The 26672-nt window shown below is 34.4% G+C and overlaps 1 protein-coding gene and 1 non-coding gene across 5 annotated transcripts in view; both read left to right on the top strand.

Annotated features, from left to right (window-relative positions):
* PIP4P2 (phosphatidylinositol-4,5-bisphosphate 4-phosphatase 2) overlaps window positions 1-25559 on the top strand; it is a 47225-nt gene extending 21666 nt beyond the window's left edge. For 2 of the 4 annotated variants that reach the window (XM_058564566.1, XM_058564567.1), the window contains 5 exons: window positions 3473-3579; window positions 4646-4769; window positions 12878-12930; window positions 23039-23129; window positions 23976-25559. In XM_058564566.1, the coding sequence (XP_058420549.1) occupies window positions 3473-3579; window positions 4646-4769; window positions 12878-12930; window positions 23039-23129; window positions 23976-24119 (519 nt within the window). In that variant the 3' untranslated portion in view covers window positions 24120-25559. The other 2 variants (XM_058564569.1, XM_058564568.1) reach the window with 2 other exon arrangements.
* LOC131419754 (small nucleolar RNA SNORA40) lies at window positions 22382-22507 on the top strand. The gene has a single exon (XR_009223331.1). It is a non-coding gene; the product is annotated as a small nucleolar RNA SNORA40 (small nucleolar RNA).
* Window positions 25560-26672: the final 1113 nt, after the last annotated feature.

Below are 26672 nucleotides of genomic sequence, written 5' to 3'. Positions count from 1 at the left end.
TGCGTGTATTGTTGACATCTGTGCCAAAGTGTTTACAAATAGCTTGGTAACTTATTCCATTTACTTGATATTAATTTAGTGAAATTTTTGAAAAATTTGAAGGCACAGTTTTTTAACTGAACTTTGGGAAGAGCAACTAAATTTTAAGTAAAATTTTTACAGTTTCAAGTAATAAACTGGTAAAGTGTATACTGGTTACATTAAATATATTTCTGCTTTCATAGTTAGGCTTTATTTTTTTAAATTGCAATCTTTCTCAAAATCTGCAATTAAATATTAATTTAATTTTTGGTATTGTATTTTTTTCCTCTTTAGAAAAGTCCAGAAAGAAGTCAACCAGTGATTATTGTGTCTCTAAGAACCATGAAACATGGATACTGGCCTTTATATGTTTTATAGAAAACTCATAAAATAAAACCTTAAGTCATGAAGCAATATATTTCACTGTAAATATTTTTTTCTAAAAAGGACATCATTTGAAGAACTTTATTGTATAAATAGGTGATGCCTACAAAACCAGATATTTTCTTTTTGAGTTTAACACTTACTAGTAAATTTAATTAGCCTTAACTTCCTTAGTGCTCTTTTTAGAGTTGGCAAGCAAATAAGAGCTGTTAGACATAAATAGCAATTAAAAATAATACCAGTGCCTTAAAGGTTTCCTGGGATTTGATATTAGTGTTGTTTTTTTCTCCTATTCCTCCACCCATACAAACTTTTGTTCTTTACTCAGTAGAAAAAAAAGAGTTTTAAGGCTTTATATTTACACTTGTAAGAAAACAGAACAGACTAGGTCGTTTATGCAAGAATCTCAGTCAATACAGATTTAGCCAAAGCCTCAATCTGGCTACTGAGAAGTGGTGAGTTCATGTGGGATCAATAGGATTTGGCTACAAATAAACTACTTCAGGACATAAAGAAAATTGTGCTGAAATTTTTATATTATTATTACCCTTGTTAAGTGAAGAAATATAAATAATTGTAATATTTTAGAGAAAATGAATAGTATCTAATCAGATTGCCTTGATATGGACTCAATAACATTATAGGGGAGGAAAATAGTGAAAAAAAAGTCTTTGAGGAGTGCTTTAACATATGACTCGCTAATGTTTGCCATTTAATTTGATATTTAAATTTATGAATGAAGAGGTTTTAGGCACCTAAGAGCTTCTGTGGAGAAATTCTAGGTTGAAAAGAACAGATATAATGGACCAGGGTCCAAGAGAAGAGTTCCCTTATGTTCGCTGTCACTCTCCCTGTGCAGTTTTACTGTGATTCATTCTCCTCCTGTCACCTAAAACAGGGTATCTGTTCTCCTGGGCAGCCACCTCTGCCCAGGAACCTGATATTCCTGTGGAGATTTAAAAAACAAAACATAACAAAATAAAAAACAAGGCTAATCAAAGTCCTTTTTATTTCAGTAGATAGAAGGAAAGTAAGGTGTGTGTGTGTGTGTGTGAGAAAATATGGACAAATTTTAGCAAGATTTAGAGAATGTAGAATTTAAGGTTAAAGGAGAAGTGATTTCTAGGACAAGTTAATGGAAAATTCGAGAAGTCCTGGAGAAAGAGTGGAGCTAGTTGTCTGCATAACTGATGATAAGTCTGAGATTTGGAGGCTGACAGACTGGGGTTCGAATCCTAGCTCTGCACTCAGTAGCTATATATCCTTGGGGACCTGACTTCTCTAATGTGTGGTTTCCTCATGTAAAGTGGTGTAATAATGATAATACCTACCTCAGAGCGTTGCTGTTGGGATTACAGGGATAAAGTGCTCAGCAGAGTGCCTGGCACATACAAGTTTATTTTGCCAAGTAAGAATATTAAAACTTATGCCTGTGGACAATGTCATTTCCCCGCATTTCACTACAGACCAGATGTGACATCGTGGGCTGGCACTGAGGACCAGGGCATCAACTCTTCCAGTTCAATTGCCTTGTTTTACAAATGAGGGAACTGAGATCTAGAAGTGAGGTGGGAATAGAATATAAAAACAAATCTTGTCATTTGCCAAGCACATGTTTACTTAATGGTAAAATTTGGATATACAGAAATTAACCCAAATTCTGGTTTTCTTGATACTTTAGATAGTATAGCAATACGTTCTAGATGTTTGTGCATGTTAGATATTCAGATTTTATCTATAATGTAGTTTAATAAATTGTAGGAGGCTTATTGCTAATTTTTATATATTTCTACCAAGGTTATTTACTTCAACTTGTGTTAATCTTTTTTTTGAAATAAGTTGCAGACTTACAGAAAAGTTACAAAAATAATAGTACATAGTACAGAGAATTCCCATAGGCCCTTCACCCACATTCCCCAAATGTTAACATTTTGCCACATTAGCTTTCTCTCTCTAAATAAATAAATTATATTTTTTCAGAACCTTTTAAGGTAATTGCAGATATGGTGCTCTTCTACCCCGAAACATTTTATTGTGAATTTCCTAAATGAATAAAAAAAAGGACATTAACTTATATAATCACAGTACAATTATCAAATGCAGGAAATTAACATTGATACATATTGTTATCTAATCTTTTGACCTTATTAATGCTTGCCCAATTGATCCATTAAAAAAAAAAATCTGATCCAGGCGTCAATCCAGAATTACATATTGTATTTGGTTATCATGTCTCTTTAATCTGCCTTAATCTGAAATTTAGTCTTTCTTTGTCTTTTATTGCCTTAACATTTTTGAAGAGTACAGGCCAAATAATTTGTAGAATGTCCCTCAATTTGGGTTTTTCTGATGTTCCCTCATGATTAGATTCAGGTTCTGCATTTTGGCAGGCCTGCCACAGGAGTGACATACTGTTCCTCTCAGTGCATCATAGATTCTTCATTTTAACAGGCTTAAGTCCTGAGGCTGAAAGGAGTGTTTTCTTTGGTGTTATTTATTTTGCTTTTAAATTTACTGTAAAGTTAAAAGAAAAAGAAAAGAAATTCTAGCATTAAGAATTATTACAATTTTTTTAAAGTTAAAAGATGTCATAAAATTAATGACTTCTTATTTTCCAGTGAGAAGTTTAAGAAAAGTGCAAATTTGTCATCTTCTCCTCTTTCCCTGCTGTTCTTATTGAGCTCGCTCTTCCCTGATAGGTGCAAGGAATGCTCAGTGAGTGTTTGCACCTGGCCATACAGATAGACCACCTTGTCCTGGGAACTTTAAAGGGAAAACAACTCTTGGTGTGCACTAAATATTCCTCCCGTATTAAAAGGCCAGTACAAACCAATTTTGAAATATGCTCTTTGTAATTAAATCTCTGTAGCCCACAGAACTTCATAGAGTGCTTGCCAACATTTGAGCTATTTAAAACCACTTATGATGCATTTTTTCTTAAACTGTGCTTTGGTAGCACTGTGGGGAGCCTAAGTTTTAAGGAGGCATTTTCTTTTTAAACACAACAAGCTTTGGCAATCTGTACTTTGGTTAATTTGCTGTGTTTGCATTTTCTTCCCTTATCTAGCCAATCAAAAACCCCCCAACAGGGAAGAAATATGTTAGATGCCCTTGTAATTGTCTCCTCATTTGTAAGGACACATCTCGGCGAATAGGATGTCCGAGACCCAACTGGTAAGAGATAAAGATTCATTCATTCATTCATTTGTTCATTCAACAAGTACTTATTAAAGACCATTATGTGCTAGGCTTTGTTCTAAACAGTCTTTGTCCTTAAAGTAATTATAGAACCTAGATTAGTTTTTTGTTTGTTAAAGGAATGATATGCTTAGTTTGAACTTAATGATCACAGGTATTTGTAAGATATATTTTTGAATGAGCAATGCAAATTTTCTTGAAGTTATGTAAGTACTTAACGCACTGTAATAAATCAGTGTCTCATTAAATTTATTTTAAAAAACCAATTAGTTTACCTTTGACATAATTCATCTTAACCTGAAGGTGTTTTAATCATCATCGTGTACCTCACTGTGTGCTACACTAGTCTCTGCTGAGCATAATCTCTGCAATAAATTCTGGAGTTATTTGCCCATGCCAAACACCATTATCGATGTGCCCAGATAGAAGTATATCAAGTCCTGAGCTGTGTTTTTGTCTGTGATTTCTGGCTTTTGACCATTACATGAATCATTTGCAATTCCGTCTGATGTTAGACTAGAGAATAGAAAGGAAAGGAACCTCCCATTTTCCTTTCTATCCAACTCTGATTAGACATCAAGGAATACAGTCTACTCAGAGAAATTTGGTTGTGACTGAGCTCTTTGGTACCTTCATGGCACACACGTATTTGTTGATATAGAATATTTTAAGTTGTTTAGTCTTTTACCAAATTCAAATTGTCTTCCTATATAGGGAATGATAAGAATTATTTTCATATTTAAACTTATAAGAACTTGGAAATGGCAGTTAAGTGGTTCCCAAGGTATTGATTAGGACCACCCCCATAATATATGGTTTCTGTCCCAAATATAAAAAGACTCTCATTTTTTTGGTTTTGAAATATTGACTATTGCTACTTTCTGTGATTTTGGCTCCAAAGCCTGACACTTAATTCACTTAATTTATAAAACAGGTCTGACATATTTACAATGCTATATTCCATATTTTTGGTCATATACTGCAGCTTTTGCCTTCCGTCCATTTGTGGGGTAGTGAAGTTCTTTCCTTTCTCTTTCCACAGTAGACGCATAATTAACCTTGGCCCAGTAATGCTTATTTCTGAAGAACAACCAGTTCAACCTGCATTGCCAATCCAGCCAGAAGGTACAAGAGTCGTATGTGGGCACTGTGGAAACACATTCCTGGTAAGCAACCAGATATTTGTTGTGGGGACGTCAATCTGTAAATGTAGGTCATGATCACGTAGATTTGACCACTGCTCATAGACTTATAGTTTTGTCCAAGTGCAAATCGATCAAAAGATTAAAATAGAGCCTTTTTTAGAAAGACAGTTAATCAGAGGTACAGGTGGGATATACGGCATATTTTGTGAATTAGATAAAAGGTATCCTTTGATTGGTTCATTTGTAACAAGGGTCCTCTCTGGGTAGGCCAGTGAGAAATAGTGCCCTTTTCTCCAGGAAAGGAAATGTGGGTAGCAACATGGGTGTCTCGGCTTGGTGAGCAGCTGAATCATACGTAGCCCTATCCTCACTTCCTCTGCAGAGCACAAGGTGCACAATCTCATGCAGTGGCCCTGCTTCATGGTTTTTGGGTTAAAAAAAATTCTTATTATAATTTGTCAAATTTTTTTTGATTTTTAAAAATTAAACAAAAGGAATTAACTCTGGTATCTGTAATTAGATAATCACTGGATAAAAAATAAGAAGGTATAAATAATTTTATATAAGCACAAGTTATAGGAGTTCTTGTTTTACTACTTTTATCTTTAATCCTAAATTTGATTTTAAAAAGCTAATTTCATAATGACGTACTCTGTCAGGAAGGGTAAAAAGAGGTTTTCTTTTGTTATTCAGCTTTCATAGGAGACAAATGATTTTTCTTAGAACCTAGGTATTAAAAGAGTATTCCAGAGTAGAGGCATGGGCAGGGCTGAGGTTGCAGTGGTCTATTAACAAGACCTGCTGTCACTAAGAGATGAATGAGCTTAAGAAAGTGGAGAGGATTAATTTTTCTTCCTTCTAATTTTTATTTTTAGTAAGGTAATTCACGTCCATAATTTGAAATGTCAAATAGGACTGTAAAACTTATAGGGAAAATGGTGGTCATCTCTTTATCTAACTTACCCTCAAATACCATCACCCCGATACTTTCAACTCTTTCAGTTGCTCTGCTGGTATTTACTTCCATGTGTTTAAATTGTTTGCTTATCCTTTTTCTCTTTGATTAAGCAGTTTGAGACATAACCTGTTACCTTGTAAAGTGCAGATTGAGAATTTAGCACTCATACCACTCATATTCCTTTCCTCACTCGATTCCGTACTCCCAGTAGAGTTATAATGTTTTATTCAATTAATACTTAGTGTCTGTATTTTTTATGATTAGGTAATTTATGTTCAGAGCTGAGCCAAGTGATACGCTATATTTCTCTCCTGCGTAGCTTTTCAGTTTTTCTTGGATTTGTTAATAATTGTCCTTCCACCTTTTGAATTCGTTTAATATTCTATGTACAAACCATTAGTTCTTCCATACTCTTATAGAACTATATATTTCCTATCAATACAGACAAACACATCAGAGAATCTATTATTTAGGCTTCCTGCTACACATCTGTCATCCTGGGACTTGCTTTTACCATTATCCTAGGAATTCCTTTGACCTCTTTCCCATGTTGGATCCCATGCCATCCTCACAGTTCTTGGTTTCTTCCTTCATTTTAGTGGAGCGCATCCTCTCTTAGCTTTCTGAGAAAAAATGCTGGGAAATAAATTTGAACCTTTTACTTAAACAGTTTTTAATCTAATCCCACTTTAACTTTATTATTTGTCCAGATGTAGAATTATAGATTGCCAGTTGTTTCCTTTCAAAAATATAAAGGCTTTGTGCTGCTGTTGATGAGAAGTTCATGTGCTGTTCTGACTCCTGATCCTTTCTATGTGACCTTTTTTCTTCTTTATTTTCCTCTTTCCTCTTCCATTTTCCCCAGTGTTCTGAAATTACATTAGAGTGTGCCTTAGGGAGGATATGTTTGAGCTTATTGTCTGGGTACTCAGTGGGCCCTCTTATCGGTCACTCCATTTTCTTTGTTCCCTCCATCTAGAACTCTTTATGTTAGATTGGCTGAATTGACTCGCTCCCTCTCTCTCTTTTTTTTTTTTACATTTTCTTTTCAGTTTTAGCTTTTTCTTATTCTTACTGAGAAAATTCCCTAAATGTATCTTCTAAACTTAATTCAAAATTTTATTTTAGGATGATCTAACTTAATTTTTAATCTCCAAGAGTTTTCCAATTAATTTTTCTTTTTTCTAAAGAGCATTCTCTTCTTGATGGCATATTTCTGAAGCTATTAATCATATTTTTTTGGAGGTATTGTTCTTCTCTATGCCTTGTCTCTGTTTTCTCCCCACCTTTTCTATTTGTTTTTCTTTTGTGATAGAGGTTTTACTGAAAAGTTTATTTATATTTGAGGGTAAGTCACTGATTGGAATCTCTATGCATGCAGAGGGAAGGAAGCATTCCTTCCTTCCTTCCTCCCTTCCTTCCTTCCTTCCTTCCTCCCTCCCTCCCTCCCTCCTTTCCTCCCTTCCTTCCTTCCTTCCTCCCTTCCTCCCTTCCTCCCTTCCTTTCTTCCTTCCTTCTTCCCTCTTCTCCTCCTCCTCTTTCTTCTTCTTTCTCTTCCTTTTCCTCATCTTCCTCCTCCTCTTCTTCTTTTGAAGAACTGTCCACTATTAGTATCAATAGGGCTTTTTTTAGTGCAAGTTTCTCTGGGGCACAATCCTCTGATCTCTTGTGAGAGATACGCCTGGGAGACAGCATTCCGGGAGCTATGAAAGGTAATAGGGTGAAGGTCTCATCCACTGTTCAAACTGTAGACCTTAGCTTAATTCCTTTGTTTTTAAAATAGTGTTTTATTCTGGCCTTCTGCTGTGCCTGGTGTTTCTAAGTTCACAGACTCTCTAGTCCAATTTCTTTTCAGAATAAATCACTCTTCTCTTGCATGTGTTGCGGAGGGAGGGATTTCTAGTTTTGTGGTGTGGAGGGAAGAGTTTACAACTGATACTTCTGTTTTTATCACTACCCCTAACCCCCACCTTTGAAAGCACCTGGTAGCCCCAATACCTGAACTATTCTGTGATTCTTCAGTGTGAATCAGCCTGCTTTTCATTGGCATATCTCTCTGTAGGCAGTCAAGTTTCAGCATCCCTTTCGCTAAGTCAGTTGCCGAGTCTCCATTAGCTTTCCATTGTCGAAAAATTTGAGGCCATTTCTTCTCTAATTCTCTTTGTCCTTATGGTATATACATCTTTAAATTCATTTGCTGTCATTTTAGTCAGGTTTGGGAAAATAAATGGAAATCCAGGCATTTATCCAATTTACATATTTAACTAGAATTGCTAGCATTTTTCTGATCTAGTAGGACATGATAAACTTCCTTGCATTTATATTTTATTGATTAAATCAGTGGCTAACTACATAAATTAGAGGATATACTTAGTGGGGATAGTTAACAAATTTCTTTTTAAAAATCACTCTATATTGATTTAATATAAGACAATATACTCTGTATGTATTGATAGATATCAAATGATTTGACCAAATTAAAAGTATATTAAATATATTTATTATGTTTTTCTTTCTTATATGTGCACAATTATATTTTGAAATACCATTTAAAAATCCTTAAAGTAGATTTCTTTTCAACTTACTTCAGTGAGCTCCCCTCCATAATTACCTTGCATTTGCATTTTGCCCAGTTGTGTTTTATATTCCAAATCCTTGCCAGGGATAACCTTCGTAGCCACGTTATAAGTGAGCTGATTTCTTTTGTTCAGTGTGTACCAGGCACTGGGCTACGTGCTGGGGAAACAGGAAGGCACAGTCCTGCCCTCATGGATTTTCTGATGTAATAGGAGGAGAAAGACAATTAAAACAAGAATTATAGGAAATGTGTTTAGACTAGAGTAGGGAAATATGGAGTGTTCTTAGTCACCTTGCCTAGAGGAAGTGACATTATCCTAAGAATAATGGAAATCTTTAGTAGAGCTTTATAATTAATTCGGTATATACGGATGCTGTATATAGAATGGATTGCTTAGAGGCAAGCCTAAAGAGGCACAAGACTAGATATTTAATTATTCAGAAAAGTAATGATGATGGTTGAGAATAGCATAGAGATTGTGAGAGAGAGAATTGACCACAGCAATAATAGGGTAGATAAGGGATTGTGGAAAAAAGGAAATCAAAGACAACTGTTGCAAAAGTTTATATTTAATTTTTTGAAATCATCTGGCAGTGAATTCTAGAGAATGATCCAAATTGAAAGATTAGATAGATGTATATGTGACATTATTTTAAAAAATAATTTATGCGTTTAGATATTTTCCCCCTAGAGGAAAATTATTTAAGTAATATGCAAGCCAGAGACTAACTTCTAAAACTGGCTCTTTCTTACTTAATATTTAGTGCAGGCAAGTGAATTATATTAACATATTAGCACAGTAATTATGATTAAAAACTTTAATTTTTTAGCAGGAACAGATGTTTTGAATTAATATATGTTATTTAAAGATGATTTCAAAACTCCTAGAAAACAAAGTTTTTGGTGATTAAGGGAACACAGTACATACCTATAGGGTGGCTATTATTTTTGAGAGTTTCAGATTAATGAGAGATTCTCAGTGTTATGAAGAATAAACAGACTGCAAAGCTCTTAATTCTGCCTTGAGAACTTTGCCTTATCCTTATTATTATGACAATCATGAATAGTCTTATATTCTTTGTGGTATGTTCTTTCCCCTTCAAACTTTTAACTGTTAGGAGAATTCATTTTTTATTCTCTACTTTGTTTCAGCCTTGACTTACAAGGCCCAAAAGCAATTGAGACAAGTTACAAAGTTCAATAGTATTGAAAATAAAATATAAAAAATCAGGGAGAATTAAAAAGGGCAGAAAAATTATGATGAAGTCATACATAATAATATAAGTATGCATAATATTTAATCATGTGCAGTTGTTAAAATTAGACTGAATTTTAGCTGTGAGCCTTCTAGAGTCAATGAAAAGAGGAAAACATGACAAGATATTCATGACGTTTTTCAAAAAGGTCACATAGGAGAAGCTTTATTGGAATACTGTGACCTGGGAGAGAATTGTTTCCATGGATTAGGATAAAAGAACAATATAATGGTCTTTCAACCATTCACGTATTTCAATGTCATTCAAGTATTTCAATGAAATACTTTCAACAATATCCTTTTGTTTGTAATCACATCTTTTACTATATCAGTGTTATAATGCTAAAGTTAAATTTACTAGGAATTCACTCTATTCACACTATTCATTTCACAGCCTGGCTGGAACCATGGACAATGTTTAGAAAAGCTAGATTTGTGTTTTCCAAACAGTATTCAATAAAAGGCTAATTTTCTAGAATAATAATAGGTGTTATGTGAGTAAAGAGTTCCATGGTCATTGGGAATTGCTAGGATAAAAAAAAATTAAACAGTATTTTATTACAGGTGTAATGCATGCATCATTGTTAATATCCAGGAGGGAGTTTTAATGTATATTATGTACAAACATTTTTAACCTCCAAATGATTTTGAGGGGGTCATTTAGCCAGACTAGTGTTTTGAGGGACAGTGCTTGGAAAATAGTTTTCCAGAAGAATAAAGGGAATGCATAGCCTTCAGCTTGTTCTGGTATGCATATAAAGAAGTTTCTTAATACAGTTGAATAGCAGAGAGTTCAATTTTGCATTTCTGTGGGGCAGGTGTTCTCTGTTGCTGATGAAAGGCAGGTCCAGATGCTTTGTCAATCCATACTTGACTGTGGGGTTGGCATTCTCCAATAAAAACTAACACTATCTATAGTATGTGCCTGAATCATAACTTATGGTTCAAACCTTGTCCTGAAGTGGGCCAATATAGTACCTTCAGGCAGGGTCAGATTTTCTTTCCTTGGACACAGGGACATATAGTTTGGTGCCATAGCAGAGAGTGACAATAATTTTACCTTGAATATACTTCAAAGTACTGATACCAGTTGCCTATTGTATCCATTAAAAAATAAAATCCAGTAGGATACTATCAAATGACTAGTTTTTAGTAGTATAACTTGCTTATGAGCCTTCTAAGATTGATTTAAAAAATATATCTTGGGAAAACTAAGTTTATCTCTCACATTAAATGGTTAGAAGTAAGTCAGATATTGGAAGACCTCTACCAAAAATGATTGGGTTTTAGAGAAGTTGCTTTTTATCTTTCTAATAGAAAATAGATAATTTTTTTTTCTATTGAGATTTCAAGGTCTGGCAATAAAATTTTAAGTGTGCAGAGGCTGCATTTTAGATAAGAGAACAGTAATAAGTCAACTTCCTTTCAAAAGCACAGGTATTTGCATTCATTTGAATAGATTATGGCAAAATTATTTCTAATAATAGATGCTTTTCTGTTCTTAGTTTGCTGCATTTAAGTGAGTACTTGGAGATAACAAAACCAGATGTGTTAAGGTTGCTGGCTGTATAATTTACCAATGACACAATAAAGTCTTAGCTGTTTGTCACTTATACTTGAATTTACTGTGCATAGTCTGTGCTAAAAGAAGAACACTATAAAATGTATTGGAGTAAATAATCTCCTTAGGTTGGCCATCTAAAATTCTAGAATTCTTATATCAACATGTTAGCCTTCAGGCTTGGGTTTTGAGTTCCTCTTAACTCAAGGGTTTCATAACTGCCTCCTCAACCACTTTGCTTCTTTTAATTATGAAAACTTAAATTTTTTATTTATAAATAAAATTTGAAATGACATTACAAGTTCAGCAACTATACTAAACTAATTACAAAAACATAAAAAAGTACTCAATAAGATTTCTGTGTTCTTCACTTCTTAATGTTCTACACCAATTTCTGTAGAAATCTATAGAATTCTCTGTTTAGCACATTAATTCTAGTATTTTCACTATTAAGAATAAGTTTTGAAATAAATTCTCTTGTTACAAAATAAGTAATGAATGAAAGATTTACTGCTGCTTGAAAAAAATGTAGCCTTGGTCTGGCCTTCCCAGATGTTGAAAAATAGTCATTTTGAAAAGAGTGAACATCCGTGTAAGGCTTCATTTCTAGTTTGTTTATCTTGGGACTCTATGTTTCTGCTGTGATTGAGAGAAATCTTTCAAGGTTAACTAACTTGCATGAAGTTTGAAATAAAAATGAAGAGAGAGAAGTGCAGACAAACCCAGATTTATTTTTACTTTTTTTAAAGTTAATCATTAGAAAAAAACATAAAAGGAAAACAACCATGCATCAGAGACTTTCTGAAAGTTAGATCTCCTATTGTGTGGAAAACATTTGAATATATATAACTTATTGAAACCCTACTATAGCTAAAATTTGAAAGTTATTTCAGTGACCTGGAATCCTAAACAAAAATTAACTTTCATAAATGTTGTTTCGATGATAAAAGTGCTGAAGTACTTAAAGGAATTCTCCTAAAACTATAAAGGAAATATACGCCTTACGTGAAGGTGTATAGAGAAGCAAACAAGATGGAATGTGGGACAGGAATTTTAAATATATTTTTTGTGGTAAAGATTTACTTTAAATTCGTATTGCTCATTCTTTCAAAGACTTTGACCTACTACAGTAAACCATTTCAAGTATCTGAATAACAATCCTGTGAAGAAAGTAGCCCTGTCTATTACCTACATTTACAGGAAAGAATATTGAAAGAGAAAGTTGCACTGTAGAAGGAGTGTGTTTTGTTACATAGAATAAGCAAGGACAGAACAGAAAGCAGCTTCCTGTCTTGAGTTCTACCTGTATCTGATTTGTTTCGTTTATTTACTTCGTTGGTTTCCCACACAAATAGAATAAGTAGTTGAATTTTAGTAATAAATCTAAATATTCATGTATTTAAAAGGTTCTCCTCAAGATTTACAGGAAAAGCCACTTTGAAGGTACATGAAATATGTTTTTATTCCCTGGGAGTGAACAGAGACAGCGCTGACAGAAATGGCCCTAATGCCAGCATGACATTCCGTTTTCGTTGTGAAGCAAACCTAGATGGCGTCAGAACCCAGGACAAATCCTGGGAACTGTGACAGAGGGGGATCCCACACTGTATTTAAGTGAGGGGGAGTAGTGTTGGAGGAGAAAAGCTCATTTAACCATGAGAAAGTGATTATTTCTGCTGTGATCCCTGATAACCTTTGAACTAAAATAAACCTCTTATCAGATTGGATAGTTTTCAGTTGTTTTCCTTTTCATTCCCTCTCTTTATTTATTTTACAGTGGATGGAACTGAGGTTCAACACTCTGGCAAAATGCCCACACTGCAAAAAAATGTAAGTTCCTACCATTGGAAATGCTATTGGGAAGTACTTGAGAACAATTTAAAGAGTTCAGAATTCTCACTTAGTACATTTTGATTTTAAGACATGCTGTGGGATGAATGCATGCTTGTTGTATTTATGCTTTTCAAGACCAAGTAAAAAGACATCTTTAAACTGATTAATATATTCCATTTTGAAATTAAAATGATTGTGCTTGGTTATCACCCTCTAAAGGGAAATCAATTTCTATGAAAAATTACTAAAGTTATCAGGAACCTGGTGAGGATTTTCAAATGTCCTAAGAGGTTACAATCTATTGCAAATAATCTAAAATTTATATTTTAAAAATGGGCTGTACTCTAGGAGAAAAAACAAATTGTTTGGGATTATAATTAGGTGTTTGTTAGCTTTTGTCCTCTCTTGCCTAATAAGATTATTAGATGATGGCAAAGTTTATGTAATTATTTATTTATCTTTCTATTCAGTCTATTTCTCTCTATTTCTAAATGTTGTACCTAAGGAAAATAACAAAAGGCAATATAAAAATGGGAAAAAAATAGAAGATATTTTGATTAAAGACATTCTATGGCTGCTGTATTGGGGGTCCCCAAGTCACCCCAAGATTCCGTGATTTTCTAGGAGTACTAATAGGAATTAGTATATATTTGTACTTGCAGCTATGATTTATTAGCGTGAAAGTATACAAAGCATAATCAGCAAAGGAAAAAGGCACATGGGGCAAAATCTGGAGGAAACCAGGAGCAAGCTTCCAAGAGTCCTCTCTCAGTGGAGTCACACAGGACGTGCTCAAGTCCTCCAGCAGTGAATTGTTATAACACATGTGAAATGTGGTCTACCAGAGAAGCTCATTAGAGACTCAGTGCCCAAAGTTTTTATTGGAGCTGGTCACATGGCACCTACTGCATAGCACATACCAAATTCCCAGACTCCCAGAAGGAAAGCAAGTGTTCAGCATAAACCATATTGTTTATGCAAACAATTTAGGCATAGTAAGCCACTCTTATCAGTTAGGGAATGGTGGGAACTTTCTAGAAATCTAAGTTCCCAGATACCAACCTTGCAAAGCAGACCTTTCTAAGAATAGCAGTCTTAGAGCTGCTATGTTAACTCTTTTCTGCACAGCATATATTTTGATAATAAAATTTATTTTTATTTATTTTTTTTGTGAGGAAGATCAGCCCTGAGCTAACATCCATGCCAATCCTCCTCTTTTTGCTGAGGAAGACTGGCCTTGAGCTAACATCCGTGCCCATCTTCCTCCACTTTATATGGGACGCCACCACAGCATGGCCTGAGAAGCGGTACGTCAGTGCGCGCCTGGAATCTGAACCCCGGGCCGCCAGCAGCGGAGCGCATGCACTTAACCGCTACGCCACGGGGCCGGCCCCGATAATAAAATTTTGATTTAAAAATTGTCCTCCACTTAATGCGTGAATTATAACTTGAGCTAAAGAAGTTAAACTGAAATGTTTTGACTATTCAATTCAATTTTTAAAATTGAAAATATGGGTTCATAGTTTAATTTGTGTGATCCTAATAAGTATGTTATAAATACCTTACCTATTTTGAGAGTAGAGAAATCCTAAGAATGATTTCTAGGAGAAGAGAATTAAGAAGTGCCTGAGAAGTAGAGCATATGTAACAAAATGTCTCCATTTATCTCTGCTACTCTGATTCCAAATAAATATTGCGCTGCGAGCATAACTTCTTTACAGCATGTTTCTAGCTTCAAAGGAACAGATATTTCCTTTTTTATTTATTTGTGAAATTAATCATCTGAATTCTTCGTTGAGAAGCAAAGTGGATAACTCCAAATAAGTACACAGAAAAATATATACTTAAAAGATATCCCCCTACACACGTGTACATGAATATGTATGTGAATGATCATTATTTCTATGTATTATCACAAAAATGAAAAAAATTGAATTGCAGATATCTTCACCAAGAACATTAAATTGGATTAAAAAATTTTATGGAAAATAAAAAGCAGAGACTTTTTGTGATTGACAAACTGTGTGCTACATACAGTGATAGGTAGCTGCTTTATATACACAGATAGACTAGCTGTAATCTTTCTAACAATCCTGGAATGCAGGAATTATTATCCTCATTTTACAGATGAGGAACTGTTAGAGAGGTTAAGGATTTTGCTCAAGTGATTTGCTTGGTTAATTATTTTAGAACAGTGGCAGTATTTTGCTAATAATGAAGTATTGAATGTCTAGATACTTTATGATTGGTTAAAATATCACAAGACAGTGTATTAATGTGAAGAAGAATTTGTATCAATTACTTAAGGAACAGCTTGCGTAGAAATTCACATGGAATAAATCAGCTTAAATATCATTCTTAGAGGAATGTTTATAGAGTTGGAATCACATGCTAAACTTGCAAGGACTCAGGGCACTCATTACTTATTAGAGCAAAGATGCTGTTATCGCATGAACACTCATGGCTTGTATCTAGCTTTCTTTTTTCTTTGAATGTTTTTCTTCCTAACAAAATGAGGAGTCATCTGTTAAAGTAAGATTCTGAGATAGAATTTTATTTCTTTAAACACAAATATCAAATATCCTAAAATTATTTTTAAGTTGTAGAAGTTACTAAATCATTACTATGAAACCAACAAAAAACATGTGAGGAAACCTTCCCTCAGGGCTCTGGAGACCAAGAAACATTTTTTCCTATCGTTGTTTCTTACTCATGCAGTTGCTGGGGCAATTATAGCTGAAGGCGAGGTTCCTTTTTCAGTTGGGCAGCTTGTGGCCACTACTGGACAGCAGATGTAGTCCTAGCATTCTGAAATACAAAAACTTGGACTATATTTCCAGGCAAATGTTATAATGGACCTAAGACTAGTAGAGACGGTGATTTAATCCATGATAATTATCGTTGAATATCATTTCTCTACATCACTGATGTACTCCTTTGTGGATCACCTCCTATCATTTTAAACAATAGCACACTCTTTTATTTTGCTGTTTAGTGCTTTCGTTTATAATTATTCATGAATTCAACAAACAGTCCTGTGCTAGGTACTGGGTGCTTGAAATAAAAGATAAAACCTTGCTTTCAGGGAACTTATTCCTGTGGGTATAGAGAAGAGAATAGACAATTAAAATAAAGTTTTAAGTGCTTTGAAAGAGGTATGCCCCGCATGCTCTGCTTTGAAAAGCCCCTAATCCAGAGTGGAGGGAAAGGGAATGTGAGGGAAGGCTTCCAGGAGGGAAGGACATATGAACTAAGTTATTAAAGATCAGTGGGAATGATGTGAAAAAGAGGGCAGGATGATTCCTTGTGGAAGGAGCTACCTATGCAAAGATGCAGAGGAGTCAAAGGGTAAATGTGCTATTAAGGAAATGGAATAGATAGGATTGAATGTGAAGGGATAAGAGACCGATTGGGTTTAAGGATGACTTGTTCTCTGAGAGGCTATATTCACTGATCCTGATTCACTGAATCAGGAATCCTGAATCACTGATTCCTATTCACTGAGATAGGAAATACAGGATCTAGAAGAACTGTGTCTGGCAGAGAAATGATAAGTTTGTTTTGAACATATTAGATATAGACTCCTAGGTTTGCAGATTGGCTAAGTCTTCATCCCTTGAAATTCAGATCCACCCATCTGCTTTTCAAACCACCAATCTTGAATCAGTTTGGCCATGGCTTCTCCCTTCCTTAATCAAGATAACTGAGAGCTGACAAAATTCTATTTTGATTAACTCTTTACAAATGTATAGCTTTATACTTCAGCTAAACCCTTGCTTGATATTCCTTTTCTAAGTGTTCTTGATTAACTCCCTTCCTCATTCTTCAAAGCAGTTTTCTCCAGGTATTTACTGTTCATCTTAAATTCATATCCCTCTTACTCTCTACTCTCTCAGTCTCAGCAGATGAGTTGCCTCCTGTCTCTGTGAGATGATTGAGGCTGTCTGTGAACTCCCTCACCTTCATACTTCCTACCTATAAAGCCATCTATGTCTCTGCTCACTTCATTTGCTCTTCTCAGAAGGTCGCAGGTCTCTTCCTTTCAAGGCTTATCCAAACTTCATTTGATCATGGCACCCCATTCTCCCTGGAGTAAAGTGCAATTAGCCGTCAAGCCCCACTAGGCCACTGAATTTGCTCTGACAACATTCACATCCCAATTGCAAATTCTAATAGATCTCTTCAGTCCTCATCCTGCTTGTATTCTCTGTAGTATTTGGTTCTGTTGATCATCCTGTTTTTTTCCTTAAAATTTGTTTTTCTTGGTTTCCAGATACCACTTTCTCCTGTTGTTTTTCTCCCACTTCTCAGAACATTCCTTTGCTGTCTTCTTTGTTGACTTCACTTTCTCTTCCAAGTTGTTAAATATTGCTATTCTCCAGGCTTGCAACTTGACCAGACTCTGAGTTTTCTCATATATTCCCTTGTCATTTATATGCCATTAAATCACAACCCATATGCCATTAAATCACCCCAGATCTCTGTTCAGAGCTCCTAATGTAAATATACAATCTGTATTCACTATTTTACCTATAGTTACTTTAACCTGGGTGCCATAGGCATCCCAGACACAGCATATCCAACTTCCTTACCCCACTCTGTAAACTCGTCTTCCTTGTGTATTGATGAATATATTATATTAATGAATTGCTATCCCATCTGCCCAGCTGACCAAGCCAGAAATCTGACTATGTGTTTGTTCCCTATATCCAAATGGAAACAAGTCCTATCAAATCCATCTCTTGACATTTCAATTCTGTTCACTTATTCTCACTATTCTTCCTGTAGGTCATGCCTTCAGGATCTCTCACTGGGACTACTGCAATAGCTTTCTAATTTATCTCTTGGCCTTCAGCCTTGCACTTCTTTTTCCATTTACTAGAGTAATGGTTCTCAAAGAGAGATTTTAAACTCTCTGGCTTCAGATCTTTTAGTAGTTCCCAAATTCTATGGCCGTGGCATACAGTTGTGCAGGTTTTATACTGCACAACCGAAGGAGGTGCTATTTACATTGTTATCCTAGGTTTGTCTGTTAGTGTCATATAACATATCCTGAGGAAGAACATTTTCTACTTATTGACATAAATGCAACATATGGATTATTATAGGCCTATTGCCTGAAATCCAAAAGCAAACTCCAAACTTCTTAGGAAGGTGTATACGACCCTCCAGCTTTAGGTATTTGCCTAACTTCTCATGTGGTATCTTTTGTTATGTTTTCTTCCACTTCAACACACGACCCCTATGTCCCAGCCTCCACAAATTCTTCTACTTCCATAAACATACAATACAGTTTCTCACTTCTGTCCCTTAATCTCATCATGCTCGGCCTGGAAGACCTGGCTAGTCCCTTTCTCATTCCTGTATACCTGGAAAACACCTCGTTAACTTCACCAGTTAGCTCATACATCCCTTGCTTCTACTCCTCACCTACAGAAACCTTCTCTGCAAGAAAGGTTATTCTGCTGCTTGTTCCTTGAACAATCCTTTTATCATATCTGAACAATGCTACTGTTGTCAGCTGAGATGGCTGACTTGCTCCTCCGTCTGTTCACATCTTTTCTACTCCTTAAGCCCCACCTAATAAAGCCTTCCCTGGCTACCTCATCTGAAAATTGTGCTGTAAATAACATTGATTGGTACCATCTTCATTTTGCAGGTATCCTTCATAATGCTAGTGTTCCATAGGGGAGTGTTGTGAAGGGGAAGTTTAATAATTTGAAGAGTGAATAGTTAGAGAAACATAGAGAAACTATATTCTCTAACATAGTTAGAGAATAGTTTGGGAAACATTGCATGATCTTTTCCTCTTGGACATTCGCTGTTCACATTTTTGTATATTAGAGGCTCTTTAACATCCAGTAATGTGAAAAACTAGTTAACTATAACAAACATCCTTTAAAATGCATAGTTCAGCTCATATGAAAGTTAAGAAAATCCCCAGGGATCAGAAATGAAGAGGAAATGACAACCAGGGCTATACTGAGGGTATTTGTCAATGCTAGGGATCCAGAGCCTTGGGTTTCAATGTTCAGATGAAGAATGAGAGGGAAGGCCTTGGCCTTGCAGAAGGTGAAGAATTGGAATACCATCCCCCGCCTCCCTGCCACCCCTCCCCCCCACCGTAAAGTCCTTAAAGGACTATTCTCCGTGAAAAGAGTGGTCAGGAAAACAAAATCCACTAGAAAAGGAGTATTACAAAGTGGAGATTTTATAAGAATAGTGAATTTGAGGTTTATATTTTACCTCATTTATATGGTCTAGGAAAACCCAGTCCCAGAAATCAGTTTAAAGTGGTTTGAGGTTGGTATCATTCTAGGGAGCCCGGGAAAAGCAAATGAAAATTCTCTGTGGATAAAGCCACCCCCAAACCATTCCTGCCAGGATTTCATATATTAAGATCTACCAAAATAAATTCTCAACAGAAATTAGCAACCACATGAAGAAATAAGATACCATAAGCAGAATCAGCATCAATAACAACAGCATAATTAGACTCCCAAGGACTTCAGATGTTATAGTTACTAGATATAGAATATGTTATAATCATGTCTACAATGTTTTTAAAAATAGAAATAAGAAAAAACAGATAAGAGTCTATAAAAAAATGACCAAGCACACACAAAATCCTCTACACAAATGTTCATAGCAGCTTTGTTCTTAATAGTCCCAAACTGGAAACAACTCAGGTGTCCTTCCATGGGTGAGTGGTTAAACAACTGTGGTGCATCCATACCTTGAAATACTACTCAACAATCAAAGGAATGAACTACTGACACATGCAACAGCTTGCAGGAATCCCTTGAGGAATTTATGCTGAGTGAAAGAAAAAAGCCAGACACTTATTACTCATGTTGAATCAATGGCAATCATGGGGCAGAGCTGTCTACCAACCCCAGGCTGTACATTTACCTTCAAAATCTTATATGCAAGAGAACTAAACTTCTTTTTCAGCTACTGTATTCTGGATTTATCCATTATAGCATTTTAGTATGTACTCTACCTCATACTCTTTAGGGTAAGAAGAATTATTTTTATGGTCACTTCATCAGAAACATAAATTCTGAACTTGTGTGCACCAAATAATATAACTTCAATATTTGTAAAATAAAAATGTATAATTATAAAGACTGTGGTCTTATTGATCAAGACATAAATATAAAAAGCAAAATTTTATTACTTTTAGAAGAAAAGACAGAAAAATACTTTTACGACAGAAGTAGGAAAGAATTTCCTAGACCAGGGAAAAAAAAACAAAAAGCACAAACCTTAAAGAAAAAGATTGACAAGTTTAACTATAATAGAATTATCTTACATTACATTGATTTTGTTAGTAAAAACTCATCAAAATGTTATTAAAAATAAATTTTAAAAAACACAGGATATAAGAAGATATATGCAGTAAATATAGTTACCTGGAATAGTATCCATAGTATTTAAGTATCATCTGTCAATCAGTAAGCTAAGGACAGTCATGAAAATGAATGAACTAGATCTCCACATACGAATATGGAAGAGTCTCTTGTAGAGTATTGAGAAAAAAAAAGGCAAGTCACAGAAGCATACAGTTTAACACAGACCTATAAAGTTTTAATGCAAAAGGCAAAAAACTACATATTGCATACAGAACACATATGTATTAAATGTATACGAGATTTTATTATCCATGCAGTAAGTGCTTGTTGGTCATTGCCTTATCCCTGGGATGAGATGGCGCTTGGGTTGTAGGATAGCAGTAGGTTATTTCTTTTCTGGAAAGACTTCCCAAAAGTAGTGACTGTTTAAGTTGAGTGATGAAAAATGGGCATGGGTTTTCTAAGCAGAATTCATGCACTGAAATTAATGTAATCAAATGTATTCTTTTGGCTTACAGAAAAGCTGTTCCGATATTCACTTAGAACCTTTTGATTTCTTCAATACATAATTCTAATAAGCTTAGTTGGCTTTTAATCCATGGTAGATTAGACTGCCAGAGGCAGATACACAGGTAAATGAGAAATGACAGCCAGCTGTGAGGTTTAAAGCAGGGAAAACAACCAAATGCACATATAAGAATTAAAACTAAAACTAGTCTAAGGCTAAATATCACATGAAGGGGCAATGAATCTTGTGTGCCCTAGTCACTCCAGATAGCAAGCTGCACACTACAGCAATTAAGGATGACCCCAGGTCATCCAGATATTTGTGTTTCACTTAACTATTCAAGAACAGTTTGATATATATTTCCACTAATATTCATCAATTTTTAAAAAGATTTGGGACTTAAAGAAGATCATTTTTCTGTTTTGCAAAATGAACCTCTTTGGAATAGCACATTTCTAGATTATGCCTGGTAAGTGATGCGTTTCTGTATTTCATTTATTCACCAGACATTCCTTGAGCCACTACTGTGTGCTAGGCATGATGTTGACACTGGCCATACAAAGGCAAATCAGATATTTCATTATATCATTCACTAACACAGTACCTGATATATGATATGTATTAATATGTGTATGTGTAGGAAGAGGAAAAAAGCAGTAATTTGGCAGTTTGATCTCTGCTATACTTGTATCATTTGAAAACTTTGAAAATTAGAAGTGGAGAGGACTAAAAACTATTGGATTTGGAATTTCAATTGAGAAATGTGATAACAGTATATGCTTTTATGGATTTCTCATAGACTTTTTGCAGTATATATTAAAAGATTTCAAAAAATTTAATCCCTTTAACTTTGTAATCCTAATTCTAAAAATGTATCTTAAGAAAACAGTGAAGAGCTGGCCCTGAAGGCCTAGTGGTGAAAGTTTGGCATGTTCCGCTTCAGTGGCTCAGGTTCATTTCCCGGTTGCAGAACCACACCACTTGTCCATCAGTAGCCATGCTGTGATGGCGGCTCACATAGAAGAACTAGAAGGACCTACAACTAGAATATACAACTATGTACTGGAAGAACAAAGAGAGGAAGATTGGCAATGGATTCGCTCAGGGCGAATCTCTCCCGGCAAAAAAAAAAAAAAAAAGTTCCTTTCCTGCTTAAGTAACCACAGCTGGTTTCTGTTGGTGGTGACTACAGATCCCGCTGACTCCTCTCCCTAGGCCCAAAGGCTGACACTCCCTTTAAAAAAAAAAAGAAAACAATGAAAAATAAGCACAATGCTTTTAAATGATGTTTAGCTGGCATTATTTATAATAATGAAAACATTGTGTCCAATAGTAGAGAATTGGTTAAATTATGTTACATTCATCCATCAGAATTCCAGTTTGAGAATACTTAATGACATAGGAAAATGCTTATGCTATATTGGGAAATTACAAAAATTGGTTGGAGGAAAATATGCCAAAATATTGAGTGACTATTTATGGTGGTGGGATTATAGGTAATTTTCCTTTTGCTTTTTATTGTTTACTCTATTTTCCAAATTTTCTACAGTAAGCATATTACTGTTATAACTGTAAAAAAGCCAATAGCATTGTGTTTGTTATTGTTTAATTTGTGGACAAAGACTTATAGACGGGTGTGAAAAATAAATCCTCTTTTGCAGCCAGAACTCATTGTTCAGTATGAGTTTTGATATACATAAAAAGGAACATATGATACCTAAAACACATTAAAGTGATGGGGGTATGATAAACGTAAAGACTGGTTCCAGGACTGGAGAATTGATAATTAAAAAGCATAGGATATATGGAAATCTCAGCTATATTGATTTAGTATTTTAATTTTAACGTTGACATGAAATAAAGATGACTTCTGTTTTTTAGAAAAAAATCAAATGCTATTTGTAAGATAGCACTTATTTTCCATTCTGGAATAAACTTTTTTGGAAATAGATTTTTATCTTGGAAGATCATTATTGACCACAATGGTTTTTTTGGATATTGTCAATTTCCAAGGCTTGACCTTTTTTTAAAGCCATAATAATATATCACAAATTCACCATTTATGATTATGATTAATGTCACTCATTAAAAATGATGTTTTTATGCATTTTCTTGTCTCTCGAGTTGCATAAGTAAATAGAAGTATATCTGTTACTAAAGCCGTAGGTAAGTACTCATAAAGATGAAATGGAGAATCTTCGTGGAAATACTTAAGTTCTCTTTTGCTGCCATGAATTTGCAGTTCTTCAGTGGGTAGTGCACTTCCACGAAGACGCTGCTGTGCATATGTTACCATTGGAATGATATGTATTTTCATTGGAGTGGGATTAACTGTGAGTATTAATTACTCTACTCACTGTTAGAATTTTTTCTATTAACTTCATCAGTGGTAAATGGTGAGGCCTGGGACAACCTTTGATGATCCCTGCCTGCCTCCCTGGCATACCAGGCCCAAAAGCTTCTGAAGGACTACGGGCAATCTGAAGCCCAATCCCTGGACCTGGTTTTAATGGAGCTTGCCCATCCAGGTGAAATGGTGTCTTAGGACCCCTCTGAAGGCCCTTGACATCGGGGACTTTACCATCCATTTAACAAAAGCCCGTTTGTTTTTATTTAGTGCCAGAACCAATTTTGCCATGGCCGAATCTGAAGCAATGCTCGATCAGCTATGGAGGTCTGAAAAACCATCCTTCTCTTTATTCAAGTCAAGCAGAGATTTATTATCAATATGGGGATGACTTTTTTTTTAAGAGGAGACTGAAGCTAAGCAGTTGGCCTGGGGATTATCCCAGGAGAAGAGGAAGGGACTGATCTGTTTTGCTGCCATTTGCTTTCCATGCTCCTTTGTTCCTCCTGGTCCCATATTATTAGCAATGTTCCTATTGTGTCACACAATACTAAAGAATTATTTGGATTAAATTCCTTTTAGAGATAACATGTTTTAGTGGGCTTTTTTGTTTACTTCATAAAATTTATAGTTAATATAACTAGTAGCGTTGTCTTATTCAATTTTACTCTGTCAGTGATAGTCAACAAATACACCAACTCGTATTTTATAGAAATTTTGTGGCCTCAGGGATATATTTCATAAAAATCACATGAAAGCCAACACAAGTTCTGTAAGCAGATATTTGCTTAAAGTTTCTGACCTTTTGTTTTTGTATTGCTTTTTATTTTAGGTTGGCACCCAAGATTTTGCAAGGCGATTTCGTGCAACCTATGTTTCTTGGGCAATTGCTTATCTCTTAGGTTTGGTCTGCCTTATCCGAGCTTGTTATTGGGGAGCCATAAGAGTGAGTTATCCAGAACACAGTTTTGCATAAGCTTGTTTATGATTCAGTGATGCAGGTCAGAATATCTGGCAGTTCTTGATAAGCTATTCTGGACATCTTTAAATCATTTATCCTAAGGGATTCTATTCTGATTTATGTATCAAGTTTCACGACTTGGGGAGTCTTTTATGAACAAATGCTCATTGCACTACATTATATGCAAATAGTTTGTTTTGCTGCTAGATTTTCAAGCTCTGAGTAATAAAGCTGTGTTTTCATGTTTTTTACATCTCTTAAAGATATTTTTGGATTTGTCACTAAACATTACATATAACATCACCTTTTCATTATTTTTAAATCAGTTATTCCATTACTTGCTGATCTGTGGGTATTCCCAAGAAGTGTTTATAAATGTTTCTACAATAGCTTCATATTTATACTCACATTTTTAATTAAACATTATCAAAATTGCTTGCTTTAAAATCTCAGCAATATGCATTTTGCTTGAACTGCTTACTGTAACTTTAACCTAAGATCATAATGACCTTATTCAGGAAAAAAAATTGAGTGTACCTTCAAAGACTTGACATTCTTGACAGATAAAAACCATTTCTAGATACTGTATGCTTGTTTTTTGTTGTTTGTAGAAAGATACAATATTTTGGTAGTAATTTAAAATACAAGAATGAAAATATTTATTTGTCCACAGTTGGAGATAATGTTGGATAAATGTTTTTTCTCAAAGATCGCAAGACTTTTGTCTTTCATTTTTGTCTGTTTTTTAATTTAACAATTATAAAAGTACTGGTCTAGATTTATGAAATTTAATGTTAATCACTGTATGTATTCCTTTATCGAGCCTGGAGGAAGCATTTCACATAACATGTTTTATAATACTTAACCATTTAAACAAAGGTATATTTACATTGCCATCCTTTTCATTAGATCATGGTAGATTTTTCTTAATGGGATAATTATGGACTACTTATATGTGAAAGGAGCCTACGACATTTACACTAGCCAAAATGTTGAAATTAGAGGTAGTTACTTTTACCATTCTTCTCAAATATAGCTGCTCAGATAATTACCCAATTTATTCAAGAAAATAGATCGAAGACAAAAAGCAACATAGTTTTCTAAGAATTCACTAGGATTTAAGGAATCAGCTGTCACACTGCCCATCTTTGCAGTTTTGAAAAAGAAATAGCTTAATTAAGAAGTAATGTTCTAAAGCTTTAATGTAGTAGAATTAGATAATGAGATGATCTGAGTAAATTAATTGGCTATTCCAGGGATAAGAATAATATTTTAATTACTTATGTTCCTGATTAGTATAAAACTGTACTCATCAGAGAGTTTGGAGCAAAATACATGTAAACTTCAAAGAGCAAATGATAAATGTATAAATGCAGTAGCTCAGGATTATATGTACCTTTGAAAATACACTAATAAAGATTATTGTTCAAAAATTACCTGTTTTGTTCCATTTTTTATAAATGTCATTTCCAAAATTGCCTTGAGATCGTACTTAATAGTTTTCATGTTTAAGAACATATATAATGTTCCTTTATATAATAGTCACATTTTTTTGTAGTATTTTTATGGCTTCATTTATAAAATATAGATTTTAAATCCATTTGTAATATACTTGACATAAAGTATGAAATAAGAATCTAATTTATTTCTTTTCTTAATGGTTAACTAGTTGTAACAGGATTGTATATTTAATAATCCATTCTTTTCCCATTAATTTGAAATTCCACATTAAATTATATGCTGCATGATTATATTTCTTTCGGAATATAACTTCGTGACAGCAGGAATCTTGGTGGTCTTGCTCACTGCTTTTTTATCTCCAGCATTTAGAACTGTGCCTAGTGCATATGTGCTCAATGGATATTTGTTGCATGAATGAATAAATGATTGAATTAATTGGTATGTTAAATTCTTATATGCCCTTGGGTCGGACTTTATATTTTGGTACAGAATGTATAGATGAATATTTATATAATTGTGCGTTAAGGAAAAACTTTCCAAGTAAAACCCAAAAGCAGAAATCATATAGGAAAGGATTGATAGATTGTATGATTAAAAGAAAAAAAAAAAACCTGTTTGACAAAAATCATAAGCAAAACCAAAAGATAAATTGGTGAAGATAGATATTTTCAAAATTCAAAACAGAAGAAGTTAATCTTTTTAATATGGAAAGGGACTAACGGTATGAAAAAGCAATTCACAAAAGACAAAATACAATAAGTAAGAAAAATTAACTTGCTTTTCAATTCGCTAATAAGCAAAGAATGTAAGTTAAAACAAAGAGATATTATTTTTTACCTACCATATTACCAAAGAATGAAAAAGAGTGATTATATCCCTGTAATGTTGAGGATATGAGAAACTACACACACACACACATATTCTTTGACCTAGTAATTCTGTCTCTAGAAATTTCTCCTAAAGGTGTGGATAAAAGAACAAATATGAATGTGCAATAATGTTTATCATATTTATGTTTATAATAGGAACTAAAAACAAGAAAAAGTTCAAAAATTCAATAATTTAGGACAGGTGAAATAAATGATGGTGTACTCATAGTATAAAATA

The sequence above is a fragment of the Diceros bicornis genome, chromosome 21 (genome assembly GCF_020826845.1).
Source record: "Diceros bicornis minor isolate mBicDic1 chromosome 21, mDicBic1.mat.cur, whole genome shotgun sequence".
Taxonomy (NCBI): domain Eukaryota; kingdom Metazoa; phylum Chordata; class Mammalia; order Perissodactyla; family Rhinocerotidae; genus Diceros; species Diceros bicornis.
This window is presented reverse-complemented; position numbering and strand designations above follow the sequence as displayed.